Source organism: Aulonocara stuartgranti (assembly GCF_965226115.1).
Source record: "Aulonocara stuartgranti genome assembly, chromosome: 4".
Lineage (NCBI taxonomy): Eukaryota > Metazoa > Chordata > Actinopteri > Cichliformes > Cichlidae > Aulonocara > Aulonocara stuartgranti.
In genome coordinates this window covers 11,756,795-11,773,695 of record NC_138942.1, presented here as the reverse complement: position 1 = coordinate 11,773,695, position 16,901 = coordinate 11,756,795, and the positions used below count along the sequence as shown (strand labels likewise).

General features: G+C 41.5%; 1 protein-coding gene and 1 pseudogene across 4 annotated transcripts in view; both read right to left on the bottom strand.

Annotated features, from left to right (window-relative positions):
* Window positions 1-1,582, bottom strand: part of LOC309705716 (myosin heavy chain, fast skeletal muscle-like) — a 30,156-nt pseudogene extending 28,574 nt beyond the window's left edge. The window contains exon 1 of the transcript XR_014280854.1: window positions 1,464-1,582. The product of XR_014280854.1 is annotated as a myosin heavy chain, fast skeletal muscle-like (transcript). The remainder of the gene's footprint in view (window positions 1-1,463) is intronic.
* Window positions 1,583-2,323: 741 nt separating this feature from the next.
* On the bottom strand, window positions 2,324-16,038 carry LOC309705711 (myosin heavy chain, fast skeletal muscle-like). 3 transcript variants are annotated; one of them, XM_082531644.1, is made up of 40 exons: window positions 15,988-16,038; window positions 15,672-15,894; window positions 15,431-15,574; window positions 15,189-15,345; window positions 14,987-15,014; window positions 14,796-14,907; window positions 14,610-14,702; window positions 14,459-14,522; window positions 13,959-14,057; window positions 13,765-13,868; window positions 13,533-13,671; window positions 13,329-13,447; window positions 13,080-13,229; window positions 12,825-12,995; window positions 12,431-12,737; window positions 12,221-12,297; window positions 8,864-8,951; window positions 8,664-8,781; window positions 8,422-8,545; window positions 8,207-8,343; window positions 7,850-8,105; window positions 7,421-7,663; window positions 7,110-7,286; window positions 6,854-6,999; window positions 6,668-6,758; window positions 6,175-6,564; window positions 5,943-6,069; window positions 5,698-5,816; window positions 5,275-5,471; window positions 4,998-5,181; window positions 4,739-4,904; window positions 4,481-4,605; window positions 4,079-4,387; window positions 3,785-3,988; window positions 3,577-3,702; window positions 3,320-3,490; window positions 3,081-3,185; window positions 2,895-2,990; window positions 2,649-2,780; window positions 2,324-2,443 (listed from the first exon to the last, which is right to left on the bottom strand). In XM_082531644.1, the coding sequence occupies exons 2-40, from the start codon at window positions 15,873-15,875 to the stop codon at window positions 2,426-2,428; spliced, it is 5,817 nt and encodes a 1,938-aa protein (XP_082387770.1). In that variant the 5' UTR covers window positions 15,876-15,894; window positions 15,988-16,038; the 3' UTR covers window positions 2,324-2,425. The 3 variants fall into 3 exon arrangements, with proteins under 3 accessions (XP_082387770.1, XP_082387768.1, XP_082387769.1); XM_082531642.1 differs by having other exon boundaries at window positions 14,610-14,907; XM_082531643.1 differs by having other exon boundaries at window positions 13,533-13,868.
* Window positions 16,039-16,901: the final 863 nt, after the last annotated feature.

Here is a 16,901-nt window from a genome sequence, read left to right as displayed (position 1 = left end):
GGCTATGTACCCAATCGCGGGTGGGGGTGATGATATCTCCCCCCTGACCTGGCGTCCTGACTCCTCCTTGCCGTAGCATTTGTGTTGTACCTCGTCAATCTCTAGCTGTGAGAGCAGTCCCTTCTTTCGAATGTTGGAACACTGAGCTACTAGTTGTTTCGCCGTCATTGTGGATGTTGGGTATCGAAGAATCCATAGGTCCGTCATCCTATTCATGTAGCCCCTTCCGCCGGGGTTACTTGCGTAGTAGCATTCCAACAACGCCCTGTTTTCATCTCTTGCCCACCGATGCCTTCTTGTTCCAGTTTTTAAATTTAACCCTAACCCTTGTGCGTGTTTTTTATTTTGACAGCGAATGCGCACCTGCGGACCACTTATGTGCAGCCCTGGTTATTTAGCTCGTCATATTGCAGCCACAGAAATTCTTTTGTCCATGAAACCATAAAGCTGCACTTTCTTTTTGCCTTATAGTCTGATTTGTCATAACTTCTCCGTTTTGTGGTAAGCTTTTCTTTGGCTGTCACTTCTTCACCCTGACCTGTCTTATTTGGCTCAGCAGAACTGAAATGCTTTTACACGCTCACTCACATAAGCTCAGCGATTCTCTGCGCGATCAACCTCTCACATGTTTAAGCTGCGGGAGATTTCACTTGTCATGTTTGCATAGTAAGCTAACGATTAATAAGACGATGTCAGAGGAATTGGTGCGCAAATTATCATCACTCACAGATCAGTGCTGTTGCTCTCTATACACAGTTCGCGATTGCAAAGTGAAAGCAAAAAACAAGCGCAAATTCAAACGCGATTTCAATATGTCACATATTGACAGTGGCTCACCGATGCCAATGACATAATTACCCAGCTACATTTCTGAAAGAATGCAAAAGCATTGACATATATTTTTCCTTCCTACAGTAGCCCGACGGGCAGGGAAGAGATAGATTTTGGTAGCCCGTCTGAAAAAAATCGCTAGCTCCAGGACGTCGGGCTAGCGATATTGCGAGCCCTGTATCTGATTGAGGAATCACTCATCTTTGGAAAAGAGAGTTTATTACAGAGAAATGTCTCTTTCCAAAATAAAAGCTATACTATCCGCTTCTTCTGGGCTATATTCTCAGCAGCACAAGGAGAATCATGTGCTAACAGCTGTCTAAATGACTCGGCTAAAGTTAGTAGCATGCTTGTTGTTTTGGTCTTTGCACTAGGATGATGTCGGCGTAAATGTGCAGTCATATTCGTTGTGTTCCCACTATTGCTTTCAGGTTAATCTCATTGAAATGACCTTAACGCCACAACACGGCAAATCTCCGTTAACGAGCTACCGCTGATCGCCCCGTGCGTGGGGCTAGACGGCCAACACGTTAACGAGCTAACTGCGCTAACACACTAGTTCCCACCCATGTAATTGAGCATTGCATGGCACATCCAACATACTGTTTTACTTTAGTCCATGACTCGCTTACCTTCAGGGTCATACATCACATGAAAACCAAAATAATTCCAAACGCCAGATCTGAATGAGGGTGGGGGAGGTGCCCTGCGCTCTTCCTTCTGACTATGCTGTCTGTGTTGAGCACTCAGTGGATCTGCGCTCGACAGTGCAGCCTAGGCGGAGTAGTCGAACGCAGATTCACTGAGTGCTCAACACAGACAGCATTGTCAGAAGGAAAGTTGATAAAATAAATTACAAATGTTGTATTGTTCGATACATATGCGTACCGAACCGAAAGCACTGTATCGAACGGTTCAATATCGATACGAATATCGTTGCACCCCTAATATATATATATATATATACATACACATATATATGTGTGTGTGTGTGTGTGTATATATATATATTTTACAATGTTTATTTATCGGATAAATTAACTTAAATGTCACTGTTATTATTGTTTAGATATTTATTTGTTTAGATTTACTCACGAACAAATAAAACACTGAGAAAAGCCAAACAATAATATCTTTAAGTTATCTAAGTGACTTATCATTTTTAACCAGAGTAGCGAAAGACCGCATTAATAATGGCTTATAAAGCATTTACAGATTAATTAAAAAAATATTGACATATGCAGCCATTTGTTTAACTGATGTGACAATGGAAATTAATTGTTGTTTAATGGAAAATTTGCTTGTGAAGCACAATTTTTTTAGGATTGCAAAAAATTTACTTTTAAATTATCATAGTTTTTGTGAAATGTGGTTTTCTTTTAAAGGTAAAGGAAAAGTGCTGTTTTCAAGAAATTACTGTGTTAAACATTGTATGTTTGATAGTGAATATTTTAGAACATACAATAAATAAAACTCTTTACATTTCATGAAATCATAATGAAAGTGTTTATTGAATTAATACATCATAAGCAGACAATTTAACAGTTAGTTCATATTTTATGAACACTGCCAAAAAGTTCCAAAAGAATGTGTCTTATTCAGCACTTTCACCCTGAAAAAAATAATGAAAGGTAAAATTATTCAACGCATATTAACAGTAAGCAATTTATTGCGTGTTGTTTTTGTACAAGTATCTACACTCTCTACTCTCTTCAAATCAAAGCAAATTAATAATACAAAGCAAACAACATTCAACATTATATCAAACACTCATCTGATCAACATTAAATGTTGTGTAAACGAATTAGATGAATTACCTTTCCAGCATCACGGCTCTTGACTCTCAGTTTGTTGACCTGAGATTCAGCAATGTCAGCACGCTCCTGAGCTTCCTCCATCTCATGTTGGACCTTTCTCAGTCTGGACATGTGGGTGTTGGCCTGTTCCTCCTGTTCAGTGCAATAATATGTTTTATTTAAAAACATATCTGATCATATATGAGAGATATCTCAGTTATGAAGCTGTGAATTCCATATGTAAAAATCACAAAACATTTCACTCACAGCCTCCTCAGCCTGTCTCTTGTAAGCCTTGACTTTGAGCTGTAGCTTGTCCACCAGATCCTGAAGTCTGACCAAATTCTTCTTGTCCTCCTCAGTCTGCATAAACAACAAACTGTTACTGACGGCTGAAGAAGAAAGAATTTAGGAACTTAAATGTAATAGATGTTTAGGTAAATGTGTAATCACCTGGTAGGTGAGCTCCTTCACTCTCCTCTCATATTTGCGGACTCCTTTAACAGCATCAGCTCCACGTCTCTGCTCAGCTTCAACTTCAGTTTCTAGTTCACGGACCTTTAATGCCATGATAAGTAATCAGCTTTTAATAAATATTAAGAGTAGAAAGAAAATGGGTGGAGATCATGTGATGGCATCAAAGTGTTTATTTAATACTTGAATAATAACTCAAGAATATATGCAGTACATACCCTGGACTCCAGTTTCTGGAGCTGCTTCTTGCCACCCTTCATGGCGAGGTTCTCTGCCTCATCCAGACGGTGCTGCAGGTCCTTGACTGTGACCTCCAGGTTCTTCTTCATCCTCTCCAGGTGAGCACTGGTGTCCTGCTCCTTCTTCAGCTCCTCAGCCATCATGGCAGCCTGAAAGTATGGGTGGTATTGGCATTATTGATCAAGCATGAACAAACATTTTGAAAAGATAAGATGCTTGTAAAGTACTAACTTACATCAGTGATAGCCTTTTTGGCCTTCTCCTCAGCATTTCTTGCTTCCTGAACTGCATCATCCACCTCACCCTGAACCTGGACAAGGTCAGCCTCCAGCTTCTTCTTGGTGTTCAAAAGACTGGTGTTCTGAATGAAAAAGAAACCGTTTTGATGCTGTGATTCTCACTCTCTGATGTGTCAAAGTTCTTGTAAAGTAATGAATACCAACCTGAGAGTGAAGCAGTCCAACACGCTCGCTAGCATCAACCAACTCCTGCTCAGCCACTTTGCGTCCTCTCTCTGTCTGCTCCAGAGCGGCTCTCAGCTCCTCAATCTCAGCCACCATCAGACCATTTCTGCGCTCCACCATGGCGACCTGCTCCTTCATGTCTTCCTGTCCTCTGACTGCGTCATCCAGGTGCAGCTGAGCATCCTGATGACAAATAAAACAAATGATATTATCATTGTTTGCTTGGAGGTTAATTAAAAAAAACACAAACACACACACAATCTACCAACTCACCTTGAGCTGTCCTTGGACATTCCTCAGTTGTTTCTGTGCCTCAGCAGCCTGTCTGTTGGCATGGCTCAGCTGAATCTCCATCTCATTCAGGTCTCCCTCCATCTTCTTCTTGACTCTCAGGGCATCATTCCTGCTCCTGACCTCAGCATCAAGAGTGCTCTGCATGGAGTCAATCACCCTCTGGCTGTTCCTCTTGATCTGCTCCATCTCCTCGTCCTTCTCTGACAGCTTCCTGTCAATCTCACCTTTTACCTGGTTTAGCTCAAGCTGAACACGAAGGATCTTGGCCTCCTCGTGCTCCAGAGTTCCCTTTAAATAAAGGTTTATTTCAAAATAAACTGGAGAAGGGATAGTTTTATAAATGTAATTACAAACAAAGTACACTTTTATAAAATACATTACCTCAGCTTCCTCCAGAGCTGTCTGAATTTCAGACTTCTCAGTCTCAACAGTCTTCTTGGCCTTTTCCAGCTCATGGATGCTCTTTCCAGTCTCACCAATCTGCTCAGTCAGATCTGAGATCTCCTCTACAGAGCAAACACAGCCAAGAGTTTTAGTACTTGGAGCTGATATATGCAAATGTTTTGGCCACAACATAACATATAAATGAATATAAACATTAGAATCATATCCATATGATCTATAGCAAGATAAGCGTACGCTGCAGGTTCTTGTTCTCTCTCTTCATGGTCTCAAGATGATCCAGAGCCTCTTCATATGAGTTCTTCATCTTGAACAACTCAGTGCTGAGAGAACGAGCCTCCTTTTGGGCTCCTTCCAGCTCTGCCTGGCTCTCCTCATACTTCTGCTTCCATTCTGCCAGGACCTAGATTAATTAAAAATGTATTAATTAAATAATTAGTTGTTGTAATGGGTGTAATTTCTCCTTTGATGATAGAGGTTATGTTTAAAACTTTACTTTATCAAAGTTCCTCTGCTTCTTGTCAAGGTTGGCAGCCAGAGCATTAGCTCTCTCCACATCAATCATGAGGTCCTCCACCTCACCCTGCAGCCTCTGCTTGGTCTTCTCCAGTGAGGCACACTTGGAGTTCACAGCCTCAATGGATTCCTCAGCCTCCTGCAGGCGCTGGGCAAGCTTTTTCCTGTTGTTAAAATATTTTTTTTTTAAATTAAGGCTGAATTGTTTGGTTTTAAATCTGAAAACTAATTTAAACAATGAAAGTATGGTGACTTACTTGGCCTCCTCCAGCTCCTCAGTTCGCTGGATGGCATCAGTCTCATATTTGGATCGCCACTGAGCCACCTCACTGTTGGCCTTGGACATTCCTCGCTGCAGCTCAGCCTTGGCCTCCTGCTCCTCCTCAAACTGCTCTCTCAGCAGATCACAGTCATGACGTGCTGACTGAACTGCATGAGCCAGGGCATTCTTGGCCTGTTGAAGTGACAGTTGATTTCAGATTTCGGGATTTTTTTTTTGTTGAAATCAATTTTAAAGTCTAATGCTGAGAGGATAACAAATTTAAGAGGTAAAACCTTAGAAAGATATTAGAGGATTATCTGTCTCAGAGTTACTGAGTGTCTCTGTAACTGATTAAAACTTGTCTCTGTTTTTATTAGTAAGTGCTGAAATTTAACAGAAGAGAGAAAACATTTCAGACCTTCACTTCCTCCTCAACGTGTCTCTTCAGTTCCTCAATCTGCTGAGTGAAGGCCTGCTTGCCCCTTGTGAGCTGAGAAACAAGAGCTTCTTTCTCCTCAAGCTGGCGACTGAACTCACCTGTAGTTAACACACATGTATTAAGCCCAGTTTGTTCCATTTCACCCACTGATTGGTTGTAGTTTTAGGTACCTGTAAATGACAAATTTCCAGAGACAGACTGTTTCTTTGTTATACATCACTTACCATTCTCTGTTTGAAGTCTCGCCTTCTGGGCATTAATGTCATTCAGCTGACGAACATTCTCATCATTTTTGGCTTTGAGTTCACTTAGTTGATCCTCAAGAGTCCTGCACATTTTCTCCAAGTTGCCCTGTCACCAAGTAATGCCATATCCATGTTAACAGTTAATGAGCTGCTTTGGCGGTCCTGAAATGTAAAAAAGAAAAAATCTGTTCTCTATAAATACTGTCTGCACCTTTGCTTTAGCAACAGCCTCCATGTTGCTGGAGAGGTCATCAATCTCCATCTTGTACTCGCTCTTCTCTTTCTCCAGCTTCTGTTTGACACGCTGGAGGTTGTCGATCTGCTCTCCGAGCTCTGCTACAGTGTCAGCCTGCTTCTTACGGAGAGCTGCTGCAGTAGCTTCATGCTGCAGAGTTGATTCCTCAAGATCACGACGCAGTTTCTGGAACTCAGCCTCTCGCTTCTTGTTCATCTCAATCTGAGCAGCTGTTGCTCCACCAGCTTCCTCGAGCCTCTCGCTGATCTCTTCAAGCTCCCTGGAGAGGTCGGCTCTCTGCTTCTCTACCTTAGCCCGAGCTGCCCTCTCAGCCTCAATCTCCTCTTCCAGCTCCTCAATACGAGCCTAGTTTGAAATTATTTGGATTTATCGATTAGAACCTAAACTAAACTAGGTTTTTGAATTATAATGAACAATATTCTTTATGAAGACTGGTCGTTAGTGTTACCTGAAGTTCTTTGATCTTCTTCTGAAGTTGAGCACCAAGGGATTGTTCATCTTCAATTTTGCTGAGAAGTTGGCTGATTTCAAAGTCCTTCCTTGGTGTGGAAGAAGTATGGTTTTACGATCATAGTCCATATGATTATTGCAATGCAGTGTGTGTAAAGAAAATTATTTACAAAAAAAGCCCTACTTCTTGATTTTCTCATCAGACTGCTGCTTGTCATTCTCCAGATCCATTATGGATTCCTGGGCCAGTTTCAGATCTCCCTCCAGCTTCCTCTTGGCTCTCTCAAGGTCCATGCGGAGCTTCTTCTCTTGCTCCAGTGAACCCTCAAGCTATAAAGTCATGTCAGTTGATTCAAGTGGTTGGTATGACAATGATTCAGCACTAAAATTCTTTCCATAAAAAACAAAAAACAACAACGTAATTTTTATAGTTTTCTTACATCATCAACTTGCTGTTCCAGCTTTGTTTTGGACTTGGTCAGAGTGTTGACTTTGTCTTCTTCTGCCTGGAGATCATCCAGTGTTTGCTGATGGGCCTCTTGTAAGGCTTTCTTCTCCTTAGTCAACTTGGCAATTGACTCATCTTGAGATGCCATCTCCTCTGTCAGGTTTTTCACCTGAAACAATGTGAATACATTAAGTTTAATTTTGTTCGAGATTTTGCTGATTATTTGATCGTTTAACATGTATATTCAAAGAACAACATTACATGTTTTAATTGAACTAAGTATACAATCAAAATGAACTGAACCTTGTTTTCTGTGGCATGTTTCTCCTTCTCCACTTTGGCCAAGGTGAGCTCCAAGTCATCAATGTCCTTCTTCAGCTCAGAGCATTCATCCTCCAGCTTCCTCTTCTTAGCAGTCAGCTCAGCATTGATTTCCTCTTCATCCTCCAGTCTCTCACTTGTCTCTTTGAGTTTTGCTTCAAGCTGGATTTTGCTCTTAATGAGCCCCTCACACCTTTCTTCAGCATCGGAGAGATTGTCAACTTCCTATAATACATGTTGAACACACAAGTTAGATTATTTGTGACAAAAGTGTAGTTAAAATCATAATTTTAACTACACTTTTGTTTTAGCAAATAAATAATCAGAGGGAGAGACAAACATGTGGTCTTTTTATATCTACCTTATATACATGAACTATAGGTGCAATGTATACTTTTCTCTACTACTTACTGCAGCCACTTGAAGTTGCAGGTCATTCTTCTCCTGCAGCAGGCTGACCATCTTCTCTTCCAGTTCCTTCTTCTTAGCCAGAGCAGCAGCCAGGTCTGTCTTCATCTTATCATAGTTCTCCTTCATGTTCTGCAACTCCTTCTCAGTCTCAGCACTCTTCAGAAGAGGCTTGATCTTGAAATATACTTTCAGCCATGGCCAGTTCTTGACATTCATGAAAGAACGGATGTTGTACTGGATGGTGTAGATAGATTCTCTAAAAACCAAACATGAGAGTGTTACTTTGTGTCGTCGGATCTTAATATGAGGAAGGAAATACAAAAGAGAATACAATAGAGTTTACTATGATAATGTTACCTCCTCTCCATCATCTTCACAAACTCTTTCCTCATGACGTATCCTCTGCAGAGAGCCTGAGTCATGGTCACCAGCTCAGCCAGTTTCTCATCTCTCAACTCCTCAAGAGTGCCCAGCAGACCAGCTTTGAAGAACACCTATTTAATCATTGAAAACATAAGTACAAGTACAAAGGGACAGTTTTTGTTAATGTCTATTAATATAATGAAGTGTACCTTTGTGTGCCCAAACATGTATTGTGTGTGATCCACATCAATGGAGCCAAGCAGCTTCTCTGAAGCTTTCTTGTTGTCAATGAACTGTCCCTCAGGGATGACACTGGCATTCAACACTTTGTATCTTCAAGAGAGATACAATTACAGTTGTTACTTAGATTTTTCTTCCATCATATTCAAGTTTGTCCTTTACAACAACCATGAAACCATTTTTCCTTTCCAATATTGTAATGTGCTGTCACCTCTGCTTGAAGTCACCATAGAGGATTCTGCTGGGGAAACCCTTTCTGCAGATTCTGATGCCCTCCAGTACACCGTTACACCTCAGCTGGTGGATGACCAGGAAGTTCTCCATAAGGCCTGAGAGTCAGAAATGCATAATGTTTCAAATCTTTTCTATATTCTTACTGTCATTTTTACAGTTAATATTACTGTAGGGTACCTGGGGTCTTTGTCTCATTGGGAATCAGGCAACGGACAAAGTGAGGATGAGTGCTTCTTAAGTTGGTCATCAGCTTGGCCAGATTCTCCTGTAGATCAGCATCATTAGATAATAGGTTGATACTATTTAAAAATGAGCATTTAATTTACACACATATCTATATCTATCTATATATCTATATATATCTATATATATATCTATATATATATCTATATATATATATATATATATATATATATATATATATATATATATATATATATCAACATTCGAAAGAAGGGACTGCTCTCACAGCTAGAGATTGACGAGGTACAACACAAATGCTACGGCAAGGAGGAGTCAGGACGCCAGGTCAAGGGGGAGATATCATCACCCCCACCCGAGATTGGGTACATAGCCCCAAGTGCGATAGGAGAAGGATCATTGAGTGCGAGAGGAACTGACCTGAAAAATAGGATCATGGCCAAGCTTGAAACCTGGATCCCCCATAGCCGGTTACCAAGATTACGTGAAGTACCCTCAGAAGGTCTGCTAGATGATGGTAATGCAGCACTACGGACAATACCTACAACCACGATTACCGACACTAACAAGCTGATCTACAATACGGCAGCAGTGATCAGTGAGATGCTTGGCTACAAGTTGAACAGCCACAAGGGGCAGTACCCTCCATGGAGGAGGAGGCTAGAGGGCAAGATCAAAGTAGCACGGAGGGAGGTTAGCCAACTAACGGAGTTGCAGAAATACAGCAAGCTGTCCATACCTGAGGCCTTGGAAACTGCCAAGCAAAGACTCACAGCCTTGGCCACCCGGTTGAGGAGGTACACCAGAGAGATAGAAGACAGGAGAATAAACCAGCTGTTCTCCACAGAACCAGCAAAGGTGTACTCTCAGTGGCAAGGGAACAATAATAATAAGAGAACAGCACCACCAAGGCTGGAGACGGAGCAATACTGGAAGAGCATATGGGAGAAGGATGCAATCCATAACGGCAATGCTCAGTGGCTAGTGGATCTGAGGGCAGACCACAGCGACCTCCCTGAACAGGGTCCAGTAACCATCACAGTGGCAGATATCCAAGAAAGGGTCTCCAGTATGAAGAGTTGGACAGCACCAGGGCCCGACATGGTTCATGCCTACTGGCTAAAGAAGCTGACTGCACTCCACGAGTGTCTGGCAGCACAAATGAACCAGCTGCTAGTTAACGAGAGACACCCGGAATCAAATCATATCGCATCATATCGGCTAAGATGAACAGGCACATGGGTCAATACATGAGCGGGACACAGAAAGGAATTGGCAAGAATACCAGAGGTGCAAAACACCAGCTACTGGTAGACAGAACAGTCAGCCGAGACTGCAAGACCAGACTGACCAACCTGTGCACTGTCTGGATTGATTACAAGAAGGCCTATGACTCAATGCCCCACAGCTGGATACTGGAATGCCTAGAATTGTACAAGATCAATGGGACCCTAAGAGCCTTCATCAGGAACTCAATGGGGATGTGGCGTACAACACTGGAGGCCAACTCCAAGCCCATAGCACAAGTCACCATCAAGTGCGGGATCTCCCAAGGAGATGCTCTGTCCCCACTGCTGTTCTGCATAGGCCTGAACCCCCTCAGTGAGATCATTAACAAGACTGGCTACGGATACCGACTACGGAACGGAGCAGTTGTCAGCCACCTCCTGTACATGGATGACATCAAGCTGTATGCCAAGAGTGAACGAGACATCGATTCACTGATCCACACTACCAGGCTATACAGCAATGACATTGGAATGTCGTTCGGACTGGAGAAGTGTAGTCGGATGGTAACAAAGAGAGGGAAGGTAGTCAGAACTGAGGGGATTGAACTACCAGAAGGCAACATTGCAGACATAGAGGACAGTTACAAGTACCTGGGGATCCCGCAGGGGAATGGGAACAATGAAGAGGCCGCTAGAAAAGCTGCAACCACCAAGTACCTGCAGAGGGTCAGGCAAGTCCTGAGGAGTCAGCTGAATGGTAAGAACAAGATCCGGGTCATCAACAAGTACGCCCTGCCCGTGATCAGGTACCCTGCTGGGGTAATAGGCTGGCCAAAGGAGGAGATAGAAGCCACTGACATAAAGACAAGAAAGCTCCTTACCATGCATGGAGGGTTTCACCCCAAGTCCAGCACCCTGAGGCTGTACGCTTGGACATTCCTCAGTTGTTTCTGTGCCTCAGCGGGAGCAGAAGGAAGGGGGCCGGGGACTGGTGAGTGTCAGCACCACAGTCCAGGATGAGACAACGAACATCCAAGAATACATTGGGAAGATGGCCCCAACTGACCGATTGCTCAGTGAATACCTCAGGCAGCAGAAACCCAAGAAAGAGGAGGGAGACGAGGAACCATCATGGAAGGATAGGCCCCTGCACGGTATGTACCACCGGCAGATAGAGGAGGTGGCTGATATCCAGAAATCCTACCAGTGGCTGGACAAAGCTGGACTGAAAGACAGCACAGAGGCACTAATCATGGCAGCACAAGAACAAGCTCTGAGTACAAGATCCATAGAGGCTGGGGTCTATCACACCAGGCAAGACCCCAGGTGCAGGCTGTGTAAAGATGCCCCAGAGATAATCTAGCACATAACAGCAGGGTGCAAGATGCTAGCAGACAAGGCATACATGGAACGCCATAACCAAGTGGCCGGCATAGTGTACAGGAACATCTGTGCCGAGTATAACCTGGAAGTCCCGAGGTCAAAATGGGAGATGCCCCCAAGGGTGGTGGAGAATGACCGAGCTAAGATCCTGTGGGACTTCCAGATACAGACGGACAAAATGGTGGTGGCTAATCAACCGGACATAGTGGTGGTAGACAAACAGAAGAAGACGGCCGTAGTGATCGATGTAGCGGTTCCCAATGACAGCAATATCAGGAAGAAAGAACACGAGGAGCTGGAGAAATACCAAGGGCTCAGAGAAGAGCTCGAGAGGATGTGGAGGGTGAAGGTAATGGTGGTCCCCGTGGTAATCGGAGCACTAGGTGCGGTGACTCCCAAGCTAGGCGAGTGGCTCCAGCAGATCCCGGGAATAACATCAGAGATCTCTGTCCAGAAGAGCGCAGTCCTGGGAACAGCTAAGATACTGCGCAGGACCCTCAAGCTCCCAGGCCTCTGGTAGAGGACCCGAGCTTGAAGGATAAACTGCCCGCAGGGGCGTGCTGGGTGTTTTTATATATATATATATATATATATATTATATATATATATATATATATAAAAAAAAACACAGACAAAAAAAACCATATATATATATATATATATATATATATATATATATATATATATATATATATATATATATATATAAATCTATACATACTCTGAAAAGAGCAGACACGGTCTGGAAGGAACCACCCTTCTTCTTGCCACCCTTCTTGCCACCACCACCAGCAGCCTCTGTTTTCATAAACAGTAAATTTCATTACTGGAATTGAAAAAATATTTTTCACTGTATAATTTTAGCCTGCAGTATGCACATTGTAGCTATCTGTACTGGACATGGGAGTTTGTGAGCACTTTTTTTTCTTACCTTCAGCTCCAGCATGGGCTGCGTACAGTAAGCACAGCAGTTTGTTTGAAGACTTCTGGTAGAGCTGCACAACTGAGTCATTCAGTGGGTCCTTGTTCTTGTCCAGCCAGCCAGTGATATTGTAGTCCACTGTACCAGCATAGTGAACCAGGGAGAAGTGTGCCTCAGCCTTGCCCTTTCCAGGCTTTGGTTTCTCAAATGCTTTGGTCTTGCCAAGATGCTGATCGTGCAGCTTGTTCTTGAACGTTGTGTCAGAGGCCTTGGGGAACATGCACTCCTCTTCAAGGATGGAGAAGATGCCCATTGGCTGAGAAAATGGCACAAATCATATTAAAATTTCAAGGGAGGTAACATATGCAACCACATGTACATTTCTTCCTGAGCAGCTGTTTACCTTCTCAATAAGCTCAATGCAAGCAGCCAAGTCCATACCAAAGTCAATGAACTCCCATTGAATGCCTTCTTTCTTGTACTCCTCTTGCTCCAGGACAAACATGTGATGGTTGAAAAACTGTTGCAGTTTCTCATTGGTGAAGTTGATGCAGAGTTGCTCCAAGCTGTTGAACTGTAATAGTACAACCATGTCTAACTTCATGGCAATAAAGTCTTTAAAGTTTAAGAAATGTGTTGAAATGTTTCAAGTGCTCACATCAAAGATCTCAAACCCAGCGATATCCAGCACTCCAATGAAGAACTGTCTGGGCTGCTTTGTGTCCAGCATCTCATTGATACGGATAACCATCCACAAGAACATTTTCTCATAGATAGATTTGCACAGAGCCGAGACAGCATTGTTGACCTGGCAAACAAGAATTTATAATTATACAAAACCATATGAATACAGCTATAATGTTTATAATTATAATATGATTATACAAGTCTCCCTTTTATGAATTACCTGTGGGACGGTCTGACCTTTGGTCACCATCTCATTGCCAACCTTGACTCTTGGGTAGCACAAAGCTTTCAGCATATCAGCCGAGTTCAGGCCCAATAGGTACGCAATCTTGTCAGCCACTGTTGGATTAAAACAAATCATTATAATACCTAATAAATACAAATACTTCAAACATTTCTCCATTATAGAAATTTTTCACAATACCCTCGGTGCCATCAGGTTCAGCCTGCTCTTCACGCTGCTTCTGCTTGAATTTCATGTTGCCATGATGCATCACAGCACCAGTCAGCTTGTAGATGCTTAACTTCTCTTCACCAGTAAAGCCCAAGATGTCAATAGCAGTCTGTAAGAAAAAAATGAAATCAGCTATCAATAAATAAAACAAAAGAAGATATTTATGGTTAAGTATAAGATTCTGTGTCAAATGTGATTTTACATCTGTTGCAATGAACTCCTCCACATCATCGATGCTCTTGACAGTGATTTCACCCTGACTGATCATTGGATAGTCATAAGGGTTAGTTGTGATCAGAAGAGCCTCTGAAAGGAGAAATGAAGTTAACTTGTTTTTTGCTTAGAATGTGATTTTAATGGTTTTAAAATTTAAATTTAGGTGTCCTGTCAGCATACCCAGAAGCTCAGGCTTGTGGCCTGTCATCAGCTGATAGAAGATATGGTAGCTCCTCTCAGCAGACAACTGGAAGGTGACACGGGACTTCTCCAGCAGATCTAAGGACAACAGATTAATTTTGACACTGTAGACATGAGACATCACAGTCAAAACTGCAAAATGGATCATACATGCATTTATTTCCTTGGCTGTCATTGGGCGTGTTTGAAACTTTTTTCAGTTCTGTTGCTTTACTTATAACGTGCTTCACAGTATACCTTATTATACTTTAAATGTTCCGTGAAGTTGCAATATGTTCCTACTTATACTTACACACGATAACTGCTGGGTTACAGTATATAACTTATATATATAGCGTAACCACACTGTTCATGCATCCGTGTGTTCCACCACAACAGACAATATTACTTCTTCTGAAATTAAGTGACTCATCTCTTTATGTGCTGTAAAATAATTTCTATCACAGATAATGGTAATTTACACTGTGGTTCAAACTTACATGTTTCAATATCAGCTGAGGCCAGCTTGCCAGATGTGCCAAAGTGAATCCTGATGAATTTACCCTACAGGGGTAGATCTTTATTAATATTGCCTTTCATGAGAGCAAGTAGTAAAAAGCTCATTTACATTAACTCATTTTAATCACTTACAAATCGAGAGGAGTTGTCATTCCTCACAGTCTTGGCATTACCGTAGGCCTCCAACAGAGGGTTGGCAGCAACAATCTGATCCTCAAGAGAGCCCTGCAAGAATATATTGTTTTTATGTGAGCTGATCTTCCAAAATTGATTTTCTTTTTCTGTCACAAAGACTTTGACGCAGAATAAAGAATCTACCTGCATTTTGCCAGGTGTTGGCTCAGCCTTCTTAGCTCCAAGAGCTGCAATTGTTGCAAAGTACTGGATGACACGTTTGGTGTTGACAGTCTTTCCCGCACCGGATTCTCCACTGGGGTTTAGGGGACACATTGTTAAAATGCCTTTATATCGTTTTTATATATTTTGCATACAGTTTTTATTATACTCACGTAATCAGGACAGACTGGTTCTCACGATCTAAAAGAAAAACATATAAGCATGTCTTGAATAATCTTAGTATTCATTTATTTCCTATCACTTATAAGTAGCTATGTGGTAAGAAGCAATTTTTTTCACGCAATGATTAATGGTCATCTCTTTAAGTAGAAGTCCTAAATGCATTTAAAGGCTTTAATAGGAAATTGAGCTTACCAGTGAGCATGGCCTGATAGGCATTGTCAGAGATGGAGAAGATGTGGGGTGGAGCCTCAATCCTCTTCTTTCCTCTGTATCCTGCTACACATGTAGCATCATATACAGGAAGCCACTTGTAGGGATTGACGACAACGCAGAACAACCCAGAGTAGGTCTGTATCATAGACAATAAATATCATTTAAACATTTACAGATCAGCATGATACTTTCCTCTCACACACAGCAATGTGAAAACTTACGTAGATCATCCATGATGCATAACGCTCTTTGAGGTTAAACAACACAGATGGCTCATTAAGGTGGGTCATCATGGCCATGTCCTCCATCTTATCAAACTTTGGAGGGTTTCTAGGGTGGATTTCATCCTCCTTTACAGTGACCGTCTGAATAGATTTTAATGATCCATCAGACAACTTCATCTTTCACAGTTCGGCATTATATATTTAACAAACAGATAAAGTACATAGATTATTCATCTACCTTTCCTCCGTCTGTCTCAACAGTGGCTTTACCACCCTCCTTCTTGACGAGTTTGCCCTTGACATACATCTCATCAGTATCAGTCACAAAGAAGGCCGTCTTGGCATCAAATGGAGCAGTCTGGGCCTCAATCCTCTCCTTTTCTGGCTTGCGGAGGTAAATGGCCGCTGGGCCATACTGCGCCATCTCCGCGTCTGTGCTCATGGTGGCACTTTACTAGAGACTGAAAATATGATGGATTGACACATAATTCAAATACTGTACTTATTATACAAACCATAATTAACATCCATTCTTTTTGATTCGTGGAGTTTACCTCAGCTGATGCAAACAGAAATTCCTTAATATCCTGTGTATGTCAAGGTGCTATAAAATAAGTAAAGGTATATCAATGGACACTTTACTCTTTAGTTTAAGAATCAATTCAAAAAGCAAAATTTTCAATGCCATTAAAAAATATAATAACCCAACACTTAAAAGTGTAAAATATAAACTTAATGAGAGCATATAATACACAGTAGATAAAACATGGTAGCTGAATCCTTTACTGTACTCACCCGTCTTAGATGCCCGTCAGCTAGAGCAAATGTCCAGAGCTGCTGCTTTTATAAACAACGACTCTGCTTCCTCAGCATTTACACTCTCATTAGTTTGGTCATGAATGTCTGACACCTTGCTTCTTGATACTGATATGGTCAAAAATAAATGAATTACTTTGATTAATTTTCCACATATGAAATCCTTCTTTTCTTATAAAACATATTTTTTAAATTAAAAAAAATAAAATGTAAAATTCTCATGTTAATATAGCTGGATTCCTTAATGAAAAAAAATATTGTCAATGTATTTTGGTTCATATATTCCTTCAAATGATTATGCCCCTAAAAATGGAAAATGTACGAAATTTTAACAGAATAGTTAGTGGTAAATCACAACAGTGCTCTGCATGGTTTGTGGGTTATTCATTCCAGTAAATCTTGAAGATAAATTGATATTAACTTGACACAGTATTTAATAAGCTTGTCTGTGCGCCCAAGTATCTTTGATATTTTGATATCCAGTTTTAAACTTGCAGTGCCACTGGTGTATAGTTACATGACATAAAAATCCAAGACATCTGGTATAAAATTCAGAGTCAGACTTTCTGTTATTGCCAGAAAGGTGTTATATATAGCCACTGGGAACATAATATTAGGTACTTTAATACTATAAAATAGCTTGGTATGATTA

Bases quoted from the DNA above. Each gene is read 5' to 3' on its own strand.
- LOC309705711 (XM_082531642.1), bottom strand. From the start codon at position 15,875: ATGAGCACAGACGCGGAGATGGCGCAGTATGGCCCAGCGGCCATTTAC. The intron at 13,672-13,764 runs GTAAAATCACAT...TTTTTCTTACAG, and splicing joins AGGAGTTCATTGCAACAGAT to ACTGCTATTGACATCTTGGG. The intron at 6,070-6,174 runs GTGCAGACAGTA...ACTTGGTGACAG, and splicing joins AGGCTGTTGCTAAAGCAAAG to GGCAACTTGGAGAAAATGTG.